This window comes from Mustela nigripes, chromosome 13 (assembly GCF_022355385.1).
Source record: "Mustela nigripes isolate SB6536 chromosome 13, MUSNIG.SB6536, whole genome shotgun sequence".
Classification (NCBI taxonomy): domain Eukaryota; kingdom Metazoa; phylum Chordata; class Mammalia; order Carnivora; family Mustelidae; genus Mustela; species Mustela nigripes.
This window is the reverse complement of record NC_081569.1, coordinates 45,966,941-45,991,722: the sequence shown is the minus strand read 5'-3', so window position 1 is coordinate 45,991,722 and position 24,782 is coordinate 45,966,941. Positions and strand designations below refer to the sequence as shown.

Sequence of the window (24,782 nt, the reverse complement as noted above, 5' to 3'; positions counted from 1 at the left end):
TCTTGGTTTGGGGTCAAGTCAAGAGCTTATGGGTCATGGGGTCAAGCCCCATGTCAGTCTCCCAAGTTAAGTGAGTAGTTTGCTTGGGATTCTCTCCCTCTTCCCTCATGTGCTCACTTGCAGGCTTGCTCTATAAAATCTTTGTAAAAAGGTACATCGCTCCTCCCTCCAAAACCAAAAAGTTCATCTTGGAAACGTATAATTACATAAGAGGTTTTTTTTCTCAATACCACAAGAGGGCAGGATCTATGTATTTCAAGGCACTGCAATAAGAAATTGATGCTTCCTCCACAAAGGTTCCTATTAAGCTGCTGTGATAAGTACAGTTACTAGAGGAAATGCTACCCTCAGTATTTTGACCCATAGTATAGAGTGTCAGAAGCATTTTCCAGAACTACTTGGGTTTTTGCAGTTTTAGTGAAGGGATGGATATGTTGAGTATATTGCAGAGAAGTGTGTCAAAAGGACATTGTTGGGGGTTCCTGGGTGGCTCAGTGGGTTAAAGCCTCTGCCTTCAGCTCAGGTCATGATCCCAGAGTCCTGGGATGGAGCCCCACCTCAGGCTCTCTGCTCAGCAGGCCGCTTCCTTCTCTCTCTCTGCCTGCCTCTCTCCTACATGTGATCTCTGTCAAAAAATAAAATCTTAAAAAAAAGACATTGAGGTTTTTTTACCCTGTTTTGTTAGTATCTTGACCACCTTAACGGTTGACCTGTCCTGACCCATGTGTTGTCTCTTATCAGGGTGGTTTTGCATCTGGTTTCTTTTGATAACCTTAAAATCCAGATCCAGGTTATCTATCTCCATCCCTTAGCAGTTAAAGGGACCGCGCCCCAACTGAATATTAGCAATGGTTTGTTTTCCTGTTCTAACTTGCACGGCCTCTTGGGAACCACTATTATGTGACCAGGAATCCTTGCCTGCAAAAATAAACAGGGCTCGTGCGCCTCTGCCCTCAGGTGCGTGCGCAGCTTTTGTGGAGTTACAAAGAACCACCTGTTGCAAAAACACTGAAAGTACGATGCTGGGAGTACTGCTCAAAAGCAGCATTTGAAAGTGGGTACTTGACCGTTTTTACCTCTCAAGTTCTTTATTGCTCCAGGCCCTGTGCTTTAGGATTCCTAATGATTACTGAGCTCCAGTGTTTTCGGTTAAAAACCCGGGGTTGGGCTGGGCAGAGCAGGCCCACCCAGACGCAGCGAGCCGGAAGCGCCTTGGCCCACGTGGCTCGAGCCCCGCCCAGCCCGCCGCTCGGTTTCCGGAAACGCGGGGCTTATGACGTCGCTACCGGGCGCCAGGCGGACGGCGGGCGGGAGGGGACGCCATGCTTAGCCGGCTTCAGGAGCTGCGCAAGGAGGAGGAGACGCTGCTGCGGTTGAAGGCGGCCTTGCACGACCAGTTGAACCGGCTCAAGGTGACCCCCGCTTCTTTCCCACCCCGCGGGAACCCTAGGCGTCGGCCGCGTCCACCTGGTAGTCGACAAGCCCTTGGCCAGCGTGTTTGATATTGCGAGCCCACTCGTGTCAGAATCTGGATCCTGCAGGTCTAGGCTGAGGTCCAGCGATGTGTACGTGCGGCAGAGTCCCCGCCACGCTCCCAACACCTGTAAATGCAGGTGCTCCGCACACCATGTGCGGACCGCTTCCTCCCGAGCTCCTTTAGCATGTGCTAGCCACCGTTTACTAGCTCCATTTGGCGCTTGAAACAGCTCCAGTATTGTTAACCCAGAGGAGACTCGTTGATCCGTTGTGCAGAGAAAGCAAGCGAGGCCCTGAGGAAGGAGACTTGTCGCGCGCCGTTCCCAATAGTTTTTCTTCTGGCAGCTGCTGCGGATTCCACGGCCCGGACGAGATTTAGGTGCACCAGGGCCATTTCCCACACCTGTGCCTAATCCACTCTCTGTCCCAGTGAGATGACGTTGATAAGGGCGGCTTAGAACTCTAATTCAGGATCTTAAGTCCAAATGAGATGCAGGTTATGAAGGCCATTTTTAAGCTGAAAAGCACCGTATAGCTGCGACATAATCTAAATACTACTTTCCTCAGGATAGTTGTAATGGGCGGCACTTAATTATGTTCTTGTATCACTAGTACCTGTACAAAATACCCGGTGGGTGTCCTGTGTGATGATGAGGACGATCTCTAACGCCTCAGTTCTTTACGCTCCAGACACTTGTACTTTCGTGTGTGTGTGTGTGTGTGTGTGTGTGTGTACACACGTACGTACACACGTACGTACTTTTTATTCTTCCTGCCTTCCCTTTCTCATTACTGGGTAGAATTCCATAGCCTGGGTGGCTCAGTGGGTTAAAGCCTCTGCCTTCCGCTCAGGTCATGATCGCAGACCTGGGATGGAGCCCCGCATCGGCTGATCTTACCTATCTAGGGGAATGAAAGTCTTGCCACAGCTGAGATATCCGTACCCCAGGGGTAAGGGGCTAGATATTTTTCTTGGCTCCTTTCCTTAAAATGTGGGAAAAGAGTAAAAGCCCCATGCTTCCCTCTAGAACCACTGTTTTCACTTCTCATGCTGCAAGCCTTTTGACAACGTGCTCAGCAAATTTTACCCATGTCAGTAGTCCAGTGAAATGGTAAGCAAAGTGTCCTCACCTCTTCTTTCCTAGGTTGAAGAACTAGCCCTCCAATCAATGATTAGTTCTAGGAGAGGAGAGGAGATGTTGTCTTCTCAGCCTGCACCCGAACAGTCACCTGATGTAAGTTGAATCAGGTGTGGGCCTAGGGAGAGAATGCAAAGTGCATTCTGTGCTCATGCTGCCTGGAGGCCAAAAACTTTTTGTAAATTACATTATCATGCCCAGAGGACTCAGGGAATTGCTTGTAAGAATGTTCTAGTGTTATAAACTGGCTATTTCAGTATCACTGTTTTAGACAGGGAACAGCCACTTTTCTACCAGCTAGTCAGACCTTGATTTATAAGTCAGGTACTGTGGCATTTGCCTGCAGCCTCCTAGTCATCTGACCTCTGTAGTTACTCCAGTGGACCCAGGGAGAGTTAGAGAGCTTTGCAGGAGTTTGTCAGAACTTCCACTGCTTCATGAATAAGTAAGCCTGGGATTTAAGAACAGATTGTAGCTTCAACTACAAAGCATAGTGCTAAAAAGTGAGTTCCAATCTTCAACATCTCCTTCTACTAATGCCCTCAAGTAAAATAGTACAATATTCTTCTTTCTAAATATCCCATATTTGAGCACTTTTTCTCCCAGGTGTATTTAAGCCATTTGAAAGCATACCTAAGCCAGCGTAATTCTTAATGCATGAACCATGGTTGTAGACATTTGACATTCTGTGAAATCTACGGAATTTAGTCCCCTCCCATTTTGGCAGTGGGGGGCGGGGGCGGGGGTGCGGTAAGAGGGTCAGGGTAGAAATTGGAAAAATAGGAAGTCGCCTTACCTCCTGATGATAATTATTGGGGATGGAGGTGCAGTTGAAATTTGATTTTAAAACATATTTAAGAATTTGCTGGTTTAAGGCCAGTGTCTTTTCTACTAAAGCATAATGTTCTTGCCTAAAGCAGATGTTGGTTCATGTTGACAATGAAGCATCAATCAACCAAACAGCACTGGAGTTGAGCACAAGGAGCCATGTGCCCGAAGAGGAGGAGGAGGAAGAGGAAGAAGAATCAGATTCCTGAAGCAGGGTAGGGAAGAACCAAGCTTAGTTACAGGAACTAAGTTACTACATCTGAGGAACTTTTGTCTCTTCAAAAAAATTTTCTTTCCATGGGCCCTCTGGTCGGCTTTAAAAGGAACAAGAACTTTTAAGGTTGTGTAGTCTTGAAAATGGTTCCATCAAGAACTCAAGTTTCAGAACACTTTAACAAAAATTAGTGCCATGTGGAAAAGCAGACATGCAGTGTCTTAGCATTGAGCAATAAGGGTGGTGCTGTAACTATTCTGGTCAGATTTAGTAATTATGCTCAAAACAAAGTTTCCTCTAAAATGCTATTGAGAAAGTCTGGCATTTGCACAAAGGGCAGAGTTTAAATACAAGCCAGCCTTTCCAGTCAGCAGTACCTCTTTTAAGAAAACCAATTAAAGGTTCTGTGGATGCCACTGAACTATTGTGAGCAGAGCAAGGCTGAGGTCTAGGAGAGAAGGATGACCAGTGAGGAGCCAGAGGGCCACTTGAGAACACAAGCTGCTGCCACCCCTCGGTGGAGCAGGTAGGAACTCTGTACTCTAGAGGGGTTTGTGGGGCTGCCATCACCTGTAGCTTGAGACATCACAGTGGAAAAATGTGCTTAGAAATAAAGTACAGATAGGGGAACTTGGGTGGCTCAGTGGTTTAAAGCCTCTGCCTTCAAATTCAGCTCAGGTCATGATCCTGGGGTCCTGGGACTGAGTCCCGCATCGGGCTCTCTGCTCAGCAGGGAGTCTGCTTCCCCTACCCTCCTGCATGCCTCTCTGCCTACTTGTGATCTCTGTCAAATAAACAAAATCTTAAAAAAAAAAAAAAAAAAGAAAGAAAAGAAAGTACAGATAAAGAGCTGTCCGTGCAGCTTTCTGGTTTCCAAATAGCAACAGAGGAAAGGATTAGTTCCTCCCCGGGGGCAAAAAAGTAAAGCAGAATGGTTTAAAACCCATTTCTGGACTTGGGGAATGTGCCATTAAATCACTGTGCTTGGGAGATTGGGGTTTTGTAATGATGACAGTTACAGAATAACAGTTGTTAAAATTTGCTACTTAGAGCTGAGATTCACTTCTCCATACCGTCCCTCTTCCAGTGAATATACAGTTATGTAGTTGCTTAATTTTATAAAAGTAATTTGCCCTGCCCAAGCAACAGAAAAGCCAAACAAAACAGAAAGAACCTCCTCAAGCAGAACTTGTTCTGTAACCATTCTAGAAGAGAACATGAGTGTATTTATTAATCAGCATTTCATTAAAAGTTACTTTGAGCTACTCTTAAATAGAAGTTTAAATGAGCATGTTTCTTGGAAAAGACAGTGTGCAGACTGTTGTGCGATGAAAAGCAATCAATCTATACACTTAGAGGTTTTATTTAAAATAGGAGCGTGGGATTCTGAGAGCTAGAGAAGTTGGCTCTGAATTGTAGCTCTACCACTAACTGGTTGCTTGTCTTCTTAACTCTTTGCAGCCCTCAGAGTCCTGTGGGTAAAATGACAATATTCCTACGAGATAGTATGTAAAAATCTAACTATTGTCAGTGTCTCAACAAGAGAAAGGCTAAGGGAGGTACTTGACAAAGGGAATTCAGAACAGCAAGACTGAGGCAGGTGACCTCATTCTTGAGAACAAGATCATTCTTGGTAAAAAATTACTAGGAAGAAACCTCTTGACTCTCAAAATGTCACACACATTTGCGTGTAAATAGGGAATTTAAAACACCCCTCAAAAGACACTGAACACGAAAGCATTCAGATCCTGGTATTAGACTGCAGGTTACACCTTCCTCCTAAGATGAAGTTTGCACATTTTAATGAGACCTTCTTGGTTCATATCCTCTCCATTAGTAAAAGACATAGGATGTGAGTTTTAAACCTCGGTTTGAATGGATGTTGAAACACGTGGGTTAGACTATTAACTTCGAACAGATGTTAGCCTCCTAGCAAGAGAAAACGGACTGGCCAAAGCTGCCGTGTACATACCACAAAGCGTTTTTTAACGTCCTGGCTGCCTTCCAAGCTCTAGGAGATCCAGAGTGGAAGTACCTACTCAGGAGATTTATTCAGATCCTGTTTTAGTTTAAAAACAAAATGGGCCTTTTGTTTTTAAAGATGTGTTTATTTTGGTTTTCTGTAACCTGTCCTCTTGAAGAAAATGAGGAAGGAGGTGCTGACCAGGCATCATCACAAGTATCTCAAGTTCTGAAAGTCACTTGGGCAGCAAAGGTCAGTGGGACATGGCTTTGTTTTCTGTGACTTCACTGCTACCTCACAGGCAGGACAAAGCCAGTATCAGGTCCATTCCTCTCCAAGAAAGTGTAAAGAAGTCACTAGTAAAAGAGGGGAGAGTACTGCTCAGTGGAAGAAAGCACAGGACCGGGTGTCCCAGGCAGAGGCTCCCACACCAATCAGGCATGGCAAGCCAAGAACAGTGTGCCCCTGGGAGCACACCGGTGACACGGCAAACCCCACCTCGCCTATTGCTTTTCCCTGTGTCAAAATGGCAGGAAGAGATGGGATCTATCCACAGGTCCACAGGAAAGGTAGCTGGAAGATTCACGCATAAGTGGAGGAAAGGGCTGCACAAAGTCCAAAGCCTGGGATCACGGGAAGATCCATTAGTCCAGAGCACTGAACTTGTCCTCAGTGTGGCATTTCTGCCTTCTAGCCTCCTTCCTGTCTCCACCTGTGCCCTCACTATAAGGCTTGGCCAAATCGTCTGACTTTGTGTATGTCTGTGTACCAGAGACACTGAAAATCCTACCACAAAAGGAGACATTTTTCCATCCTTTTAACTTGATAGTATATTTATTAGAATAAGAGATTAGATTTGTTAAACATCTGGACTGAAATGGTTAAAAGGATTTTCATACAGTTTTTAGGCACTATACACACTTGTTTACAATAGCATCAGTGCTTGGATTTGGGGAAAGAAATCTCATACATTTTAATGCCTTGATCCATTTGTAACATTCAAAGTAACCACCATTTTAGAAACACTAATTCAAACTCAAAGAGACATAAACCACTAAATATCCCACATAATATATTTAAAAATAAATAGAAATACAACCAGAAGCCTACAAATCATCCCAGTAGACAGACTGGTGAAGCCCTAGCTATCATGGCAGTGAAGGGCTCTGGCTAGATTTTGATAGAAATTGCTTCATTCTACACCAAAAGCAAAAATATAATAAAATAACATGATATATACTTTCTGATGTTCTTTTTCGTAGCAGCAAAGCATGCTTCACATGCACTGCCTGTGAAGGATCTTACAAGGCCCCTTCCTGCTCAAATAGAAGGTCTGCCTGGCAAGAATGCAGTACCACCAAGTGTCAGAGAATCCTGAAAATACAGGCAGCTAGCCAGTCATGGTGAGGAAAGAGCAGTGCAATTTTCAGTAAGTAAGAATGACTACCCACAGTCACCAAAGTTTCACTGTAATTCCACATTGCGCGTGTGTTGATCGACATACACAAAAATAGCCCCAAGCACAAAGCCAATCCACTTAGGGAGGAACAGGAAGAATAAAGACAATAATATTAAAAATGACACAAATAGAATTTTGGCACATGCTGTGTTCTTCATCCCTTGTCATAGGTGAGATGCACGTCTGAACAGAGACAGGCACGGGCAAGAGGCCCGGAAGCGACATGGCACACCACTGGGCAGGGGACTCGCTCTCTACCACTTCCCACGTACTTAGACGCCAGCTGCGTGGGTCGGTGTGCTGGGCTGGTTAAGGCCAATGGTGGAGCAGAGCCAACCTGCAAAATCCACTTCCTCCCCATCAGATCTCTTGATAAAGGCATGAACCTGTGTGCAGGGAAACGGAGAGTAAGTGGTGTTCAAAAACCTTAAAGATCAAGAGTCCTGGGGCTAGAACTTCGCTGCTCTAGTACCCCTGGTACCTCCAGGTACCCCTGGAGCCTGTCCTGGGGCAGCAGTGAGGGCGCACTCAAGTGGCCAGCTGCTGCCAGAAGGGGCTCCGCTTGGCCTTTACACTGCTGGGGGGATACATGAGGCTGATGTTCAGGATTCTGCAGCCCCTGGGGCAGCGGGAGCACAGGGGTCAAGGCAGAGCAGGGAATGGGCTCAGGGAGTAGGGGGCAGATGACTGACAGAGAACAAACGAATAATTTCTGTACAAATTGGAAATCAGTGGCCTTACCATGAGTTGCTTCAGATCTGCTCTCTCTGCTGGGTTTTTTATTAAGCTGAAAGAAAAAGATAATGTGAGAGAGACTGCCTGGCATTGGTTCCCACTCTAGTTACTTAACATTTACATGCCTGCCCTCCCCACACCCTGGAGCTTCTGAGGGCCTGAGCCTTCTCCAAGGCCTTCCTGTTCAGCAGAGTGGCATGCCTGCAGGTTAGCAAATGCTTGCTGAATTAAACGACCCAAAGGCAACCTGCCAGTCCCTGTAGAGCAGGTGCCAAAAGCAGCAGTTCTGACCCATTGCTGTAGTCAGACCAGTCCCTGAAGTCGTGGCACTCTGAAGTGCAGGGAAAAGGGCAGAGCTCTGTTCCCCCAAAACTGGGGGCTAGCGGGCGTGGTGTGTGTGTGACAAAACCAGCATAACTCTCCTAGAGAGCAAGCAGACTTACCATTTATTCACAAAATCTTGAAATTCCAGACTGAACACTCCACTGGGCAGTTTTGGAGGAGGCTGCAAATACATGTCAAGACATAAGAAAGGCCTGGCTTCCTTCTCCAGCCATATTCCCCACCAGCTCCCTCCCTGCAGACCTCTGGGCAGCACTGCCCTTCTCCAGCCATGGGAGGACAGGGCTGGGGAGCCAGGGGCTGCCTGTGGGGTCACCCCAGTGAACTGCTGGACTCAAAAAAGCACACTCAGAATTGGGGCCCGATTAGTGCTCTGCCACTCACTTGTCTAGTGCCTGAACAAATCACTATTTCTCTGTGAGCCTTAGTTCATCCTCCTGTGAGATGAGGAGGGCCTCAGGGTCTCTGGGACCCTTTCCCATGGACACTGCCAACTGTAAACCTTGGAGAGTGGTGTGGACACACACCAGCAATTACTAGCGGCAGCAGCTATGGGGGGCTGTGCAGATGTAGCCCAGGCCGGTCGTCACAGAAGCTACCTGAAGAGTAATAACCCAGGTTGGAGGCCTGCTGGTCCTTCTCTTCCATCCTCTGTCCTCTTTTCACTTAAACCTATTGGTGTAGGTGTTACACAAACAATGTGTTCTTTGCATTAAAGTCAGTCAGCAGCAATGAGCCAAAAGAAACTTCCGTCACCCCAAGAAAACCACTGTCCTACTAATTTCCAGACTTCATATGCACATACATGCATAGATTTTTTTCATAAAGACTTTTTAAAGAATTGACCATAGTATACATAGTACTCTAGTATTTTTCACACAGTCTATAGTGAATATCTTCCATTTCTACACTGTCATTTTTTTTTTTACACCTACTGGTTTTTAAAGGCACTTAACAGAGAAAACCCTACCCTACCCTGTATTTGCCTTGCCTCCCAAATGGAGCTAGTGATCTTCACTACCAGGGACTTCTCTTTTTCCACCTGTGGACCCCGCCTCATCCCTATCTTCAGCCTGCAGTGCCCAGCCAACAGTAAGTGCACAAGGACTGCCTGATGAAGCAGCAGGCATGGCACGGGCACACTGGGGGCTCCTGACTGAGAAAGGAACAAACTCAGGTACCCAAGGCTGTTCCCTGGGGAAGGGACACCTGCCCCCTACTCCAACAGCACAATGCCCCACGAGAAACCCTCAGGGCCCAAGAAGCCCCACTGTGTGAACAACTCACAGGTATCCCAATCAAATTAACTGTTTGCTTAAGAGAAGCAAATACCAAGGTCAAAGAAGCTATGCAGCACTTACCTCATTGACTATGTAATCCAGCAGCTCAAAAATTGCCATGGGAGGTCGGCTATCCATTCCATAAGCTACGTATTTCACAAGAAAAAAGAAAACACTTCTCAGAAAAACAATTATTTGTCAACATGAGTCTAGGGATTGGAGCATGGGTCCTGGAGACTGGAACAGGGTCATGGATAATAAGCAGAGACACAGATAAGGCCAAACACAGAGCGGACCAGCAGAGGCCACAGAGTTGGCCAGCCAGGGTAGGATTCTGGGCTCTCCCACCCCCCAGGTCTGTGACCTCGAGCAAATCCACTGACTGCTGAGTATGGACTCTGCTACAGTGGAGATGGATAATCATGCCTGCCCTTCTTCCCTTCCTTACATTGAGAGAGGAGAAAATGAGGTAGTAACTAAGTAACTCAAGAACCGTTTTAGTTCTCCCTGAACTTGGGTCTCTTCCTCTATCCTCCAGAGTCCCGGCCAGCCTCAAAAGCCACAGCCACCATCCCTCCAGTGACCCATCACCATCAGCTATCCCTGCCTTCCTCTATTTCTCCCTTCATATAGGCCCTCTCCTATGAGGGCCTCCCAGGGACAGATACCAGGTCCTCCTGGTCACAAACGTCCCAGCAGGAAATACATCAGAAGATGGTGGCTGGGCCAGAATCTTCCAAATACCAGGTTTAATTTTCAGTATGCATGATCAAAGAGGCATGCTGTCTGCACAGCGCTCAGCACCTAGCACTCAGGCTTTGCCACTTATGGTGTGCAGTCTTGACAAGCCAGGCACTTTGTGCCTCAGTTTCCTTGACTCTAGACGTTATAATAGTGTTCACACATGTTCACTATTAAAATTAGATAATACTCAGAATCCATGGAGACACAGAGTAGATCAGTGTCTACTGTTCTACTAGGGCTGGGGGTAGGAAGAGACGGAAGCGATTGGTCATGGAGGTGAGGTTTCTTTTAGGGTGATGGGACATGTTCTTGAATAACACAGGATGGGTGCACAACATGAAGAATATACTAAAAACCACTGAAATGTACACTTCAAAATGTGCATTTTATGTTGTATGAATTTTATCTCAAAAAAAAAATCTACCTAAAAAGTCATGATTTTTAAAAATGAGACAGCACCTATAAAGTGCTAAATGCCATGCCAGAACACAGCCAACACTCAACAGAGGGGGAGAAGATGTTGCTAGTAACAATAATCTAACACCCACCTGGAGACCTCTACCTGCTCTGCCTCCCGCCCCAGCCCGGCATCCAGAAACAGGCAGGCAGTCTCGGGAGAATATCCAAAGAATCAGCCCTCCCGAAACCCACCAGAGTAAGGGACCCCACCCCTCTGCTCCCAGTCCAAGCAGGGGCCACATCAGGCCACTCACAGCTGAGGGGCCTTCCAGGAGTCCTGGGTCTGGGTGGTGTCTCCGCCGCATCTCCCTCCACTGGGCACCCAAACACCAGCTCCAGCTCCTTGGCGTCTGGGGGAGGGATGGGATACCTCCCCACCGCCATCTCAACCAGAGACAGCCCCATGCTCCAGATGTCCGACTGCACTGAGTAGTGGGTCCCCTGGAGTCTTTCCGGCTGCACGAGAGACAGACACAGTTCTGATCACCTGTGAGCTAATCCGGCCTGTGTGGCTGAGGGAGAGGCCCACCCCGTGGAGGCTCAAAAGGGGGCCTTAGGCCTTCCTGCCTCTTTGAGGCTTGTGTGCACTGCAGGGAATGGGCTGCCCTGCTTGGTCTGGGCCCAGGCCCTGGATCTACTGATGCATTTTATCTTCTTTGGGACCTCCACTAACTGCTTGAACCTGGTCTCTGACCTGCCTCCAACCACTGTGTTCAAATCCTACCTGGCTCCCATGGCTCTGACCCATGCCTCCTCCCGGCCCTCAACTAACAGCCTCTGGCCTGCCTGGACCCCGGCTGCTGCTTCAACTGTACCCCCAGTTTTGTCCCACCTTGTCACTGTCTTGGACATGCAGGGTTGCTGGTTCAAAGCCCAGCCTGCAAGGCTCATCTTGTCACCTGGGTGTGGAACATGCTTCCAGAACATGGGTCATGAACGAACTGTCTGGTGGGTCGAAAGAGAGTGGCCTTGAGAGTCAAGAAAGTTGAGCTCTAAGACCAGATCACCACAGACTCACTGACTGTCCTTGGACAACATGGAACAGTAGAAAAGGCAAAGGATCTGGGGTCAGGAAACCCCAGATCAAGTCCCAATTCTGTGACTTGTAAACTATGTGATCCTGAGCCTCAGTTTCCTCATCTATAAAGTGGAGCTGATGGAGGTGGTGGTGAGGACAATACAGACATCAGAAAACACCTGCTCTCCTCACAGGGTTACCGAGAAGGCCAAACCCAATGGGAACGGATGTTAGATGTCACAAAATGCTGGACAAATAAGGGCTGTTACTGGCAGGAAGAGTTAGGGGGGAAAGTACATATTACTGTACAAAGCATTATTTTTAATCCAGCGTTAACTGAAATAGCACATGTATTTCAAGAACTCCACAAAAAAAAAAAAAATCTCATCCTGACCACTGTACATTTTTATGGACATCATTAATATCTCCCATAGGAATTTTCACTAATTCAAACACTGAACTCTTTTGGAACTGACCACATAACCACAAACACCGAAACCACTAACCCTGATCAACGGGTCCCAGGGTCTGTTGACAGATTTTGAACTTTGCAACAGCAGGTGAGTGGCCCAGAACACTAGCTGCTCAGTTCTTAGACACTGAGGGAAGAACCTGAAGAGGCCTGTTTCATGTTTCTGAAAGACTGTGTCACTTGAGTGGAGGGGGCGGAAATGTGGGTCAGCACTGGGCCAGTCATGCGGACAGTGGCTGCCCAGGTGGGGGCAGGGGCGGGCTAGAAGGAATGAGGATGTGGGTATCAACTTCCACACGTGGAGGCCGGAAGCAGGTGTGGAATCAGACCCAAAGGGCAAGTGAGGGCGTGCTGAGCACAGGGGACTAACTGGCAAGGAGACCTGGCTTTCAGTCCAGGCTCTACATCTGCCTTTCCTCATCTCTAAAATGGGAGCGATAATCTGCTCTTCGTGGGGCAACCACACAGATCAGATGAGCTCACTCAAGGATGTGGAAAAGAACTCAGAAAACACCCTGTATGCCGGGATGCCCCAGCCTCTGCCTCCCCATCGGATTAATCCACGCCTGGATCTCCACGGAGATCCCCACTCACCCAGAGTCACATCTCCCCCTTTCTGAATCCTTCTCTGGAGCACACTAGCCAACTACCACCTGTTCAGTCAACCAAACATTAGCCTACTTGCCAAGCACTCCCCGGGCACCTACCACATGCCAGGCCCCAAGCCAGCCCCTAGGGACAACTGAGACTCCAACCCCCACCGTCCTATCCCTGCCTCCATGAAGCTTGTGGCATGGGGGTGAGAAGAGAACATGCCGATGCCGCCACCAATGCCTCCTCCCTCATTTCCTTCCCCTCCCCGCCATCATCCACCCCCTGGCACCGTGGGGGAAGTTACCCGCTTGGCTCCTATCCCCAACCAGGCAAGATGCTAGAGAAACAGAACCCACTGCTCATACCGACATGTAGGACCTTGTGCCCACAAAGGAGTTGGCCATGGAGTCGATGAGTTGCCCACTGACCCCAAAGTCACAGAGCTTGATCTCCCCACGGGAGTTCACGAGGATGTTGGAAGGCTTGACATCTGCAGGGGAGAGAACACGGAAAGGGAGGGAGTTGACACGGGTGGTCTGGGGAGGGAGAGGGGTCAACATTCTCCAGACAGCCCAGTCCTGCCCATAAGTCCAAGCACCTGTGACCATCACACAGCCAGCCCCTGGCTTGCAAACGCTGGACACCAAGGTCCCTTATACCCCCTTATTCAGGGTTTGAGAAAGGATTCTCAGGAGAGGAAACAGCTACCTGTTGTACAAGCAGGACAGAAAGGCAGCGGATTCCCACTCTGAGAATCCGAACTTGAAAACATGATCCACAGGAGGTAGTCAGTTATCACGAATAATCAAGATTTCAAACTTCATTGCTTAATCACCCTTACTGGCAAGACCGAGTATCTATGGCTGGATCATGAGGCGGGAAGAAAAATACAACTAATAAAACCTATATGCTTGCTAAGGCTACAGACCAGAGACTAAAAGGAGATGGGATGGGAGCAGGAGTTTCAATGCTTGACCTTGATACCAAGCACAGAGCATCATTTTCTGAATATTTATGGCAGACGCTGGGAGTGAGGCCTTATGACTGCCTTTCTCGGAAGTGATTTCCCAAACAGCCTACAGAGCTTAGGCCCACTATCAGTCAAGGAGAGCCCCTCGCTGCCCTACTGGGGCCAGGCAAGGCAGTGCTCCCCAGAATCAGCCCCAACCCCTTCCCTGCACCCAGACCCTCCCCACTTCCCACCCAGCTGCCCAATGACTACTAGTTCATCAGCCTTTCCCTTTGCAGAGGGAGGTTAACTTTCAAATGTTTTTCTTCCCCACTTCCCCTGATTCAAACAACTGCCCTGTCAAGTGGGCAGAAGAGTCCAGTGTTCTCATTTACAGGTGGGGAGATGAGGCTGGGACTTGGTAAAAATCCCCAGGCCAGGGTTCTGTGGGCAGACATCAGCAGTGGGAGCCACACAGTAAGCAAAGCATAAACCAGACAGACAGTCTTTGACAGAAGTAATAGAGACACTATTACAGAAATTATAGAATATTTGGAAAATTAGAGGAAAAATACCAATCCCCATTATTTTTCCCTTCAATACTCAGATGAATGCATTGACAGGAACGCTTCTGAGATCTGGCAGGTTCAGTTCCAGACCACTACAATAAAATGAGTATCACAATAAAGGAAGTCAAATAATTTGTCTGGGTTTCCTGGTGCATATAAAGGTTATGCTGGAACACCTGGGTGGCTCAGTTGGTTAAGCAGCTGCCTTCAGCTCAGGTCATGATCTCAGGGTCCTGGGATCGAGCCCCCGATAGGGTGAGGGGAGCTAGGGAATCCCTTCTCAGCAGGGAGACATCTGCTTCTCCCTCCCCCTCTCCTTCTGCTCCCCACCCATGCTCACTCACTCTCAAATAAATACATGTTTTAAAAGTTATGTTTACACTAGATGGTAGTCTATTAAGTATACAGCAACATTACATCTTTAAAAAAAAAAAAGATGTAAATACTTGAATTTAAAAATACGTTATTGCTAAAGTGCTAACCATGGTTAACCTGAGCTTTCGGCAAAGCACAATCACTGATCACACATCACCATAACAAATATGATAATGAGAAAGTTTGAAAAATTCAAGAATTACCAAAATGTGACCAAGAGACATGAAGGGAGCAAACGATGTTGGGAAAATGGTATAGACTTGCTCAACACAGGACTGATGCAAACCGTCATTTTGTAAAAAGTGCAGTATCTGCAAAGCACGATGAAATGGTACATGCTTGTATTTATCCTTAAATAGTTTCTAACAAGTCTTTGAAGGTTTCTTTCCAAGGGTAACGTGGGAAAAAAAAAAAAAAAAAGCCAAAACACAAAAAACACCCTCTCCTGGGGTGCCTGAGTGGCTCAGTGAGCTAAGCTTCTGCCTTCGGCTCAGGTCATAATCTCAGGGTCGGGCTCTCAGCTCAGCAGCGAGCCTGCCTCCCCTTCTCTAACTGCCTCTCTACCTACTTGTGATCTCTATCTGTCAAATAAATAAATAAAATCTTCAAAAAAAAGACGAAACAAAACACCCTCTCCTATCCCAGTAGGTCCTTTCCCTGCCCCTCCCACGTCAGCCCTCTTTCCCGCTCAAGCGCCTCTGTGCTCACCACCCCCTCCACCAGAGGGCCTCACACTGTGGGCCAGGAGCCAGGACTGTAACCAACATGCACCAGGGGCTCCAAAATCCTTGCAACAGAATGGCTCTGAATTCACCGTGTACACACACGAGCACTCAGAGCCACTGGTGTGGTCTTCCTAAGACCCAGCCCTCACCATGGCACAGGACATGAGACCTTTCCCAACCCCCGGCACCCTCCCAGTGTCTCCTATAAATACAGACTTCTAGAATGCAGGCAACAGAAGTAACGTGAGAGGGAATCTAGCTACTCCCCTTCAGTCTAATGCCCAAAAGGGTCTAGGACCCTGGCCCACGTCCCACAGCAAAAACTGGGTGCAGCTGGAACCAGAAAGTCAGACCTTCTCTGATACCTAGGCCTGTCCTCTTCTCGCCCACCCCACTGTCACATGACCCAACTCTGTTCCCCTCAGCCACTTCCTGTCGTGTAGCCTCCTGCGCAAACACACTGGTTAATGTTCAGGATGCAGTGGGCTCCGTGGAGTGGCAGGACAGAGCTGGGTACAGCTAGCTGGGAGATGGCACTATGGGGACAGAACACACCGGACACTCCAACACTTGCCACCGGATGCCCCAGCCCTTCACGCCTGTGCCTCCTTCACCTCCCCAATGTGCCCAAGGCAGGTAGGGCCTTGTTCTCAAGTCGAAGAGCACCCCTGGCTAAAGGGACCTGTATTCAAATCCCTGCCTTGCCTGCGCCTCCCCACTCCCTCCCCCTACTCTACTTGCAGCCTTGAGCAGGTCCCTTTGTAGCCTGGCACCCACCCGCCTGGGCACTAATAGTCACAGCGCTTGTGACCTTACCCGATGGTAACCAGGACCAACCTGGTGTGGGGTGGGCATTTACATGGCATACAGCACCCCTGCCCCTCACAGGGACAAAGGATTCTTTCACAGGCGACCCTCCACAATGAGCACGATGAGCAGTTCACAGCACCAGAGCCCTGCTTCCTCCCTCCCCAACAGAAAGCAGCCCCCACCCACCTCCACCCAAGCTTTTTCTTTTTTTAAGATTTTATTTATTTATTTGAGAGAAAGAGAACACAAGCAGGGGGAGCAGCAGAGGGAGAGGGCTGAGAGGTTCTCTCCAGGCCGCAGCTGCTGCTCAGGAGTGGCCACACAGCCTCTGTCACTGCTGGGATCTGATTTCTATTCACATGGCAAGCAAGCCTCTTTTTCTCCAAACTTATGTAACACGGCTTTCCTCTATCCCGCCTCCCCCACCGCCAGGGAAGGAAACTGCCTGGGAGGTTGCAGAGACCATGGGGGATGGGGCGGAGGAGGGGAGGGAAATCCTGAGGGCTTTTCCCTGCCTGGACCACACCCTGGGGCCACAGGCAAAGCACACAGCCCAGCTTGGTGACCTGGAAGGGCAGACAAGAAGCTGCTTGCAGACCTGGGCCTTGAAATCACTCAACTCCAGAGCAAGAGGCTGAGCCCCCAGGCCAATGCATGCTGCCCCTGGCGGCTCCCGCCCCATCAGGCTCTTCTCTGGGGGCAGAAGAGGTCCATGTCACCCAAGTCCAGACAGATTGCTTCTTCCACCTGTCAGGATCCCCCCTTTGCTCTCCACAATGGCCACCCTCCCTCCTCTGTCCTGTGCTCACTGTCCTTCTCTGGCAAGACAGCCCCTGCCTCTAACCTGGTCTTTCCCAGCCTGCCACTGCTCTGGCCTTACCTCCCCAGCTTCCAGCTGTGACCCAGCCCCCAAGCTCAGGCCTGCCCCCCTAACTGTGCTGGTCCCTGCAGGTGAACCATGCACCTTTCGCACTCACCCTCCCCTCAGCTTCCCGGGTGCTGAGTTCTTCGGCATCCCCTTCCTATCCTGCTCCTGGAGCCCTGGGAGGCTTGTTTCATCTGGCTTCCCCCCACAGCTTTCCCAGCAGCAACCTCAACCACTGCTAAAATCATAGGCCCAGGTCCCCCTGCTTCCCAAGGCCCTTTCTCACCCCCAATCACAGGAGGGCGAGGCCGGGGGGGAGCCCCAGGACCTGGTGGGCTAGGCTGCATTGTGAAGGAAGCATCCAGCATCCACAAGGCCCCCCCAGGCTGACAAGCTACCCCAGGAAACCTATGAGAGGTGAAGGTTTGTGGCCCTGATCCTGCTCAGCTCCCACAACAATGAGAACAGGTAAGCCCTTTTTCAAACACAAACAAGGAGGTTTTATGAAACCTCTTTTTAGTTTTTCATGAAAAAACTACGTGGATGAAGTATTTTCTTCTCTCCTATTTTCTGCCCCAGAAATAACTACTGTGCAAAGCCTTCTGATTCTTCCCCCAAGAGCAAATGATTTTAACTTAATTTCTGAGCATTCTCTACCCCTGTAAAACAAAGGGTTTGGATTAAATAATTCAGTGTGTCACTGGGTTATTCTATAAACACTTACAACTGAGCTATGAGTAAAAAGGGACCCAGTTCCTGTCCGTGTCCTCAAGGCCATCACCACTAGGGGAGACCGAACATGGAAAGTAACAAGAACGTGTGCCCGTGGGTATGATGGTAAGGGCAAGGAGAGAGGGATGCTCAGGGCACTGTGGACTGTGCTGTGAATTCTCCCAGCCAACCAGGCTCAACACCAGCCTGACTAGTGGGCAAGGTCCTTTGCAGACAGATGGAGCAAGGAGAGGGTCAGCCCGCCAAAGGGTACTATATTCGAGGAACCTCATTTTGTTTGGCAGAGAAGACTATTATAGGAATCTGCATTCCCTATGGGGGCGGGGTTGGGGACACAAGATGGAAGGAGACCCCGCACGAAGGAACAGAGGGCAGAGATGCAGGGGAGGGACTGGGGAGCATAGAAGCAACAGGAGGAAGAGGAAAGAAAAGAGCTCCGGAGAAGCACACCAAGTGACCCCTGGAAGCCACACTCTGGCTCATCCGTGACAAAGGCTAAAACCAAAAGGGAGAGGACTTTGGATAAGCGAGGGAGTCAAAGGTTAAAGAAACAGAGGCAAAGAGATTTTTAAATGGTTCCTTTCGCCTCAAATGAGCAACCCCAGCAGATCCCTATTAACCCTTCTCTAAAGGTAAAGAAACAGAAGGGAAAGGTGGCTGACCCTGGTATGTCAAATAATGGTCTCCACAGAGCCACCTCCAGTTACCTTATCCATGACCTCCGGGAGCCAATTAAACAGCAAAGATATTAACATTCAGAGAGAATCCCAAACCTTTCAGTTAGCCATGAACTGTAACCTGGCACCCAACCTTCCCAAGAGCACAGCTTTCCCCCCTCGCTGCCTTCCCTCAGCAAAGGAGGACGGATGCGGCTGCAAGGCTAGGGTGGGGGATGGGCAGGCAAGCCCGGGTCTGGGAAGACCCCACAAAAGCTCTGGTTCCACGAAGACCTCCTATGCCAGGGCTTTTAAATACATGGGCCTCTCTAATCCTCACAACAATGGGAAGAAGCAAGTCCCATTCACCCCCGTGTACAGATGAGAAAACCCAGAGGCCCAGAGTCAGGGAGCCGTCTGTCAAGATGACACATGAAGCCAACGGCAGAGGCTACAGTAACACTCAGGCTCTTCATTATCCGGAGCCTCGATAATTAAGCTCTAAATGTCAGGGCAAATGTTGAGCTGTACTCCAAAGTTCAGAAAAGTCCTTATTCAGGTGCAGGGGATGGTGGTCAGAAGGTACAAACTTTCAGTTCTAAGAGAAATCATCCTGGGATGGAACGTACAACACAGTGATTAGAGTTAACAATACAGGACCTTACACTTGGAAGCTGCTAAGACAGGACATCTTTTTTCTCTCCACCCAACCTGGGGCTCAAACTCACAAACCCAAGATCAAGACTTGCGTGCTCTACTGACCCAGCCAGGCAGCCCTCCAAGGACATCTTAAAAGCTCTCCTCACAAGAAAAATAAATGTAATCACGTCACGACGAATATTAGCTAAACTTACTGCAGTGATCCTTTCCCAAAAGATGCACCCATCCCATCGGCAGACCACACACCCAAAACACAATGTTCTATGTCAATCTTATCTCAATTTTTTTAAAGTTGTGGTTGGGAAAGGGGATCACTCACATTATAGACATAACAAGCTCTATCTGGGAACGTGATCTGACTTTGGGATCAACAAATCCTTTAAGTCTGGCAGTGAGAGAAAAGGCTTCTCTGCTCCCGGTGAGGGAGAGTTCGCTTCCTTCTCCCGCTCTGGGAAGGTCCTGCCTGCAGAAATTTGCTAAAGGGGAAACAGAGGCTGCTTCCTACCTCCTTCTGCCTAACAGCAGAGTTCAAGCAGGGAACTTTCAGAGCACGAAGTCCGGGTCCTAACATGCAGCTACTTTCCTCTCTCCACTTCTTACAAGAAAGGCCACCAAGTGCAATTTAATTTTTTTTCTCCCCTCCCAAGATTCATTAGTTTTTTCATTACTTTTTTTTTTTAAGATTTTATTTATTTATTTGATAGACAGAGATCACAAGTAGGCAGAGAGGCAGGCAGAGAGAGAGAGAGAGAGAGGAGGAAACAGGTTCCCTGCTGAGCAGAGAGCCTGATGCGGGGCTGAATCCCAGGACCCTGGGATCATGACCCAAGCTGAAAGCAGAGGCTTTAACCCACTGAGCCACCGAGGCGCCCCGAAGTGCTTTCATTTTCTACCTTTGTGCACCCCTTTCTGCAAATTCAGTGTTCATCTCCAGACCCAAAAGGCACGCAAATGTTAACAATTAAACGAGACATTACTGGGAGCATTCTGAATCCATTTTTCTTTTTCAGAGTTTGGTTTTCATTAGTTCATGCCATTCTCAGAAATGATCAACATTTTTAAAACAGGATGTAACAAAAGCCACAGCAAAAGGTATGGGGGTTATACTCAAGAGGATGGGTGGGGGGGGGAAGAGACAGCAAAAGGAAAAGAAAAAGGGGAAAGGCAGTCATGGGAAAAGCTGATTCTTAGTCTCTTATTTTCAATGAGCCCTTAATAATAATTGGCAGAACAGCCCCAGAGTAATCAAGGCTTAAAGAAATGTCCCTTCCCAAAGATCACAAAGTAACTTTTCCATTAAAAGAGAATGACTCGGGGCGCCTGGGTGGCTCAGCTGGTTAAGTGTCTGCCTTCGGCTCAGGTCATGATCCTGGGGTCCTGGGATTGAGTCCTGCATAGCATCAGGCTCCTTGCTCAGTGGGGAGCCTGCTTCTCCCTCTGCCTGCTTCTCCCCTTGCTTGTGCCAACTTTCTTACTCACTCTCTTTCAAATAAATAAATAAATACATAAAATCGTTTTTTTTAAAAAAAGAAAGAAGAAGAAGAAAGAAAAGAAACTGCCTTCAAGCACACATTTCCCTTTGCAGGATGCAGGCCAATACAGAGGCCAGATGATCTGTAGTCTATCACAAAGCCAATCACCCACCTGCAGGCAGGAAAACAATGCTAACTTGGATGCTTAGCATCCACAATTCAAGAAAGGGAAATGAGCTAAAAGACCTGTTCTGACCTGCTGAAGGCTAACTTGCTCAGCAGCAGGAGAGGGGTAGAAAAGACACTGGAAAATGGAAAGGTAGAGAGAGCCGGAGATCTGCTCGTTTTTAAATACCAAGTGAGAGAGAATTTCTAGTAATATCACTGTATTTATGATGGCAAAAACTCCACCAAAGTAAGGCATGACCGTGGCGCCTGGGTGGCTCAGCTGTTAAGCAGTGGCCTTCAGCTCACGTCATGATCAGGGGTCCAGGGATCAAGAGCCATATCGGGCTCCCCGCTCGGCTGGCTCCCAGCCTCACGCCGAGATGTACCACTAGATGACGTGGTCACTCTGGGGTGCAGAGCCGCAGAAGCTGGGCTCCATCCTGAGCTACAGTTAATGACATCTGCTCTTCGCTTGATCACCTGACTTCTGACTCAAGCATGCTCTCCTGGGCCCATGGTCCTCCTCAAGAAGTTATCTGTAACTGAGGCAAGTGCCAGTCCCAGCCCCAGGCTTCCCTTAGAAATGAGGCTTTGTGATGTGAGAAGAACATGACACAGCTCTTCCTGGACCCTGGGAAAGTCTTCTAACCCCTTTCCCCCTTCCCCATCTGAATGCACCGCACCTGCCCTTTGCTCTCCAGGGGCTTCCCAAAATAAACCCTGACCACCTCCCCCTGCACCTGTTCCCCTCTCCCCCCACCAGGCTACTCTCCTGACCCATACTTTCTCTTACTGGACCATGCCAACGGCCTCCTAAGTGACCTCTCCCCACTCCAGCTCATCTTTTTTTTTTTTTAATTTATTATTTTTTATAAACATATAATGTATTTTTATCCCCAGGGGTACACGTCTGTGAATCGCCAGGTTTACACACTTCATGGCACTTCATGTGCTATGGCACTCACCATAGCACATACCCTCCCCAATGTCCATAACCCCACCCCCTTCTCCCGACGCCCCTCCCCCCAGCAACCTCAGTTTTGTTTTGTTTTGTTTTAAAGATTTATTTATTTATTTATTTGACAGAGAGAGAGAGATCACAAGTAGATGGAGAGGCAGGCAGGGGGGGGGGAAGCAGGCTCCCTGCTGAGCAGAGAGCCCGATGCGGGACTTGATCCCAGGACCCTGAGATCATGACCTGAGCCGAAGGCAACGGCTTAACCCACTGAGCTACCCAGGCGCCCCAACCTCAGTTTGTTTTGTGAGGTTAAGAGTCACTTATGGTTTGTCTCCCTCCCGATCCCATCTTGTTTGATTTATTCTTCTCCTACCCCCCTAAGCCCCCATGTTGCTTCTCCACTTCCTCGTATCAGGGAGATCATGTGATAGTTGTCTTTCTCCTACTGACTTATTTCACTAAGCATGATACCCTCTAGTTCCATCCACATCATCGCAAATGGCAAGATTTCATTTCTTTGGATGGCTGCATAGTATTCCATTGTGTATATAAACCACATCTTTATCCAGTCATCTGTTGATGGACATCTAGGTTCTTTCCATAGTTTGGCTATTGTGGACATTGCTGCTATAAACATTCGGGTGCACGTGCCCCTTTTGATCACTACATTTGTATCTTTAGGGTAAATACCCAGTAGTGCAATTGCTAGGTCATAGGGTAGCTCTATTTTCAACTTTTTGAGGAACCTCCATGCTGTTTTCCAGAGTGGTTGCACCAGCTTGCATTCCCATGCTCCAGCTCATCTTAGCCACAACAGCCAGGACCCTCTTCAAAAGATAGCTCACCTGACTTCCCTGTGTAGGACCCCTGCTTTGTTCTCCGCTGCCTATGATAATATCCAGCTCCTGGGCAGAACCGTGAAGAACCCCCTTGAGTGCTTCAAGCATCCCTTACTGGACTCCCACCACTTGCCATCAGGAACCCTAGACAACCCAAACAACTTGCTATTTCCTGTGTTTTCTGCCTCCGTGCCATGATCCTGGGCTCCGCTCCACCTGGTATTCCTTTCCTGGATACTGCCACCTGTGTACCATCTCCTTGCTGTAGAGCTTGGCACACATGACACCCCCTCCACAGTGCTTCCCCCGGGGGACTGAGGAAGCACTCTCCCTCCTCCAGCAGCCCATCTGCCTCTCCTGAAGAGCTAAGAGACACTCATCTGGAGCCATCATCCATCGCTTTGGGTCTAGCAGCTGAGGTAATTCTAGAGAGAACGTGACTCACATTTCTCACCAAGAGACCAGCATACTGGATTCTAGCTACTAATTAGCCACTTTCTGTTTCTCTCCATCTGTAAGGTAGAGCAGTCTAGAGCGAGTTCAAAGGAATCGGTTTTTCCCATAAATTCACTGTCCCCCTGAGGCTGTCACAATATGACTGGTGGATAAGACGGCCGGCAAAGGAAGGAGCACAGCCCGGCCACTTCCTGGATGCCCGGGGCAGCCTACAGATGGAGGCCACAAGACACACCCTTGCCACTCAGCCAGGGACTGTCATCAGTACAGAACCCTGTGTGCAGCCTCAGGGGTCACTGTGAAACTTTCTGCTCAGGGAAGCCTGGCAGGATACCAGAAGAGGACCAGCAGGTAGACAGTGTCTGCCAAGGATCACAGAAGAAGACACTCAGAAACTGACCACAGGTGAGTCTGCCACAAACAGCTTGCAAAATGACAACAACCAAAAACATATTTGGACCACTTCTGATCTTGCCTATCAGTGCCGACAGCGACAGGAAGACGTCAGGGGTCTAAACCCTGACCCTCCAGGGACTGTTGCTAACACAATGTGCTCTGGAGACCCCAGCTGTCCCCAGGACTGAGATCCAAAAGCACTCTTGAAGTCTTGGCAGAAGACTTAACTCTTACTCAGACCTGACCGCTCCCCAAGCAGTAAGGAACTTGCCCCGAGTGCCCTCCCAGCAGGAGGGCCCCAGTACAAACTACTCTAGCTCTGAAGAGAGCCATTGGCCATGCACCCCCCTGAGAAATCAAGGCTGGCTGTGCGGGGGCGCTGCAGGCCAGGGTCCTCATCCAGCACAGCATATCATGATGAGACAGGCCACACACTGCCCCATCTGACTGAAGGAAAAGAAAAACGAGTTGAGGCAACATTTAAAACTATTCTTGGCATTTATTGATCTTCACTAGCCAGCAACTCCAAGGGAAAAACAATTTATGGGCTAAGCTGTATGAACTGTCTATCACTTTAACTTACATAATGTTTCTTCAGAGTCTCGATCAAAATAAGACCTTGATTAGTGGAGCAGGCTACGAAGAACAGGCTGGAAACACAAATCACTGCTTTAAGTGGCATGAAGTGGAGCTACATCCTTAGGACCTGACCTCCCACCCTGGAACTCAGCCTAACCACATGAGCCAGCTTTTACATGCACCAGATCTAGAAGCTCCTTCCACAGGGAGTGGGAAAACTGCCTCAAAACCTTTGTGATTAATTCCTTTCTGAGCTTCAGAATCAGGGAAAAACCCTCTCTCCTACCTATGCCATCCATGTTTTCACCAAACACTCAAGGCTGAAAACCTTAGAGCTGAGTCTCGAGCTTAAATTCTAAAGTGTCCTCAATCGGGGAATTCATCTTCCCCTTAAAACTCAGTAGTCAGGAAGCTTTTTCTGACAAAGATCACAGAGCAAATATTTTTAGGCTCTGGGGGCCATACGGTCTCTTTCACAAGCAACTACTCACCTTTGCCATTATAGCACAAAAAGTCACGGAAAACACTTAAGTAAGCACGCTATGTTCCAACAAAACTTCATTATGGACACTGAAATTTGAATTTCACACAATTATCACATGTCACAAAATTCTGAAAAACAATTCTTGGCTTGCAGGCCCTACAAAAATAGGCAATACACCATATGTGGCCTGTGGGCCACCAGTCTGCCCACCTCTGCTTAAATGTGTAATTACTGTTTTGATCTGTTAACAGTTTTTGTCTCTCTGACCCAGGGCTTAATCGTTATTTGTAGCGATAAATAATTTTTCCTCCTAATTTGCTAGTTTTCAGCATCTGTTCCTCTTCCCCACCCTCCAGGAATCAACCC

General features: G+C 48.5%; 2 protein-coding genes across 4 annotated transcripts in view; one reads left to right on the top strand and one right to left on the bottom strand.

Moving 5' to 3' along the window:
* The first annotated feature begins 1,265 nt into the window (after positions 1–1,265).
* SNAPC5 (small nuclear RNA activating complex polypeptide 5) lies at positions 1,266–4,935 on the top strand. Of its 3 annotated transcripts, none has more exons than XM_059372328.1 (3): positions 1,276–1,412; positions 2,622–2,711; positions 3,533–4,935. In XM_059372328.1, exons 1-3 carry the CDS (start codon positions 1,323–1,325, stop codon positions 3,650–3,652), a joined length of 300 nt encoding a protein of 99 aa, XP_059228311.1. In that variant the 5' UTR covers positions 1,276–1,322; the 3' UTR covers positions 3,653–4,935. The 3 variants fall into 3 exon arrangements, with proteins under 3 accessions (XP_059228313.1, XP_059228311.1, XP_059228312.1); XM_059372329.1 differs by having other exon boundaries at positions 1,278–1,412; positions 3,536–4,935; XM_059372330.1 differs by lacking the exon at positions 2,622–2,711 and having other exon boundaries at positions 1,266–1,412; positions 3,536–4,935.
* Positions 4,936–6,424: 1,489 nt separating this feature from the next.
* Positions 6,425–24,782, bottom strand: part of MAP2K1 (mitogen-activated protein kinase kinase 1) — an 80,284-nt gene continuing 61,926 nt past the window's right edge. The window contains exons 6-11 of the mRNA XM_059372327.1: positions 13,089–13,213; positions 10,894–11,095; positions 9,518–9,582; positions 8,258–8,319; positions 7,821–7,866; positions 6,425–7,465 (exon numbers count right to left, since the gene is read on the bottom strand). Of these exons, the coding sequence (XP_059228310.1) occupies positions 7,352–7,465; positions 7,821–7,866; positions 8,258–8,319; positions 9,518–9,582; positions 10,894–11,095; positions 13,089–13,213 (614 nt within the window). The 3' untranslated portion in view covers positions 6,425–7,351. The remainder of the gene's footprint in view (positions 7,466–7,820; positions 7,867–8,257; positions 8,320–9,517; positions 9,583–10,893; positions 11,096–13,088; positions 13,214–24,782) is intronic.

What these genes read in the sequence shown, in the direction of transcription:
- SNAPC5 (XM_059372328.1), top strand. Translation starts at nt 1,323, where the DNA reads ATGCTTAGCCGGCTTCAGGAGCTGCGCAAGGAGGAGGAGACGCTGCTG. An exon ending in ACCAGTTGAACCGGCTCAAG is followed by an intron (nt 1,413 to 2,621) that starts GTGACCCCCGCT and finishes CTTCTTTCCTAG; the next exon opens with GTTGAAGAACTAGCCCTCCA. An exon ending in CACCCGAACAGTCACCTGAT is followed by an intron (nt 2,712 to 3,532) that starts GTAAGTTGAATC and finishes TCTTGCCTAAAG; the next exon opens with CAGATGTTGGTTCATGTTGA.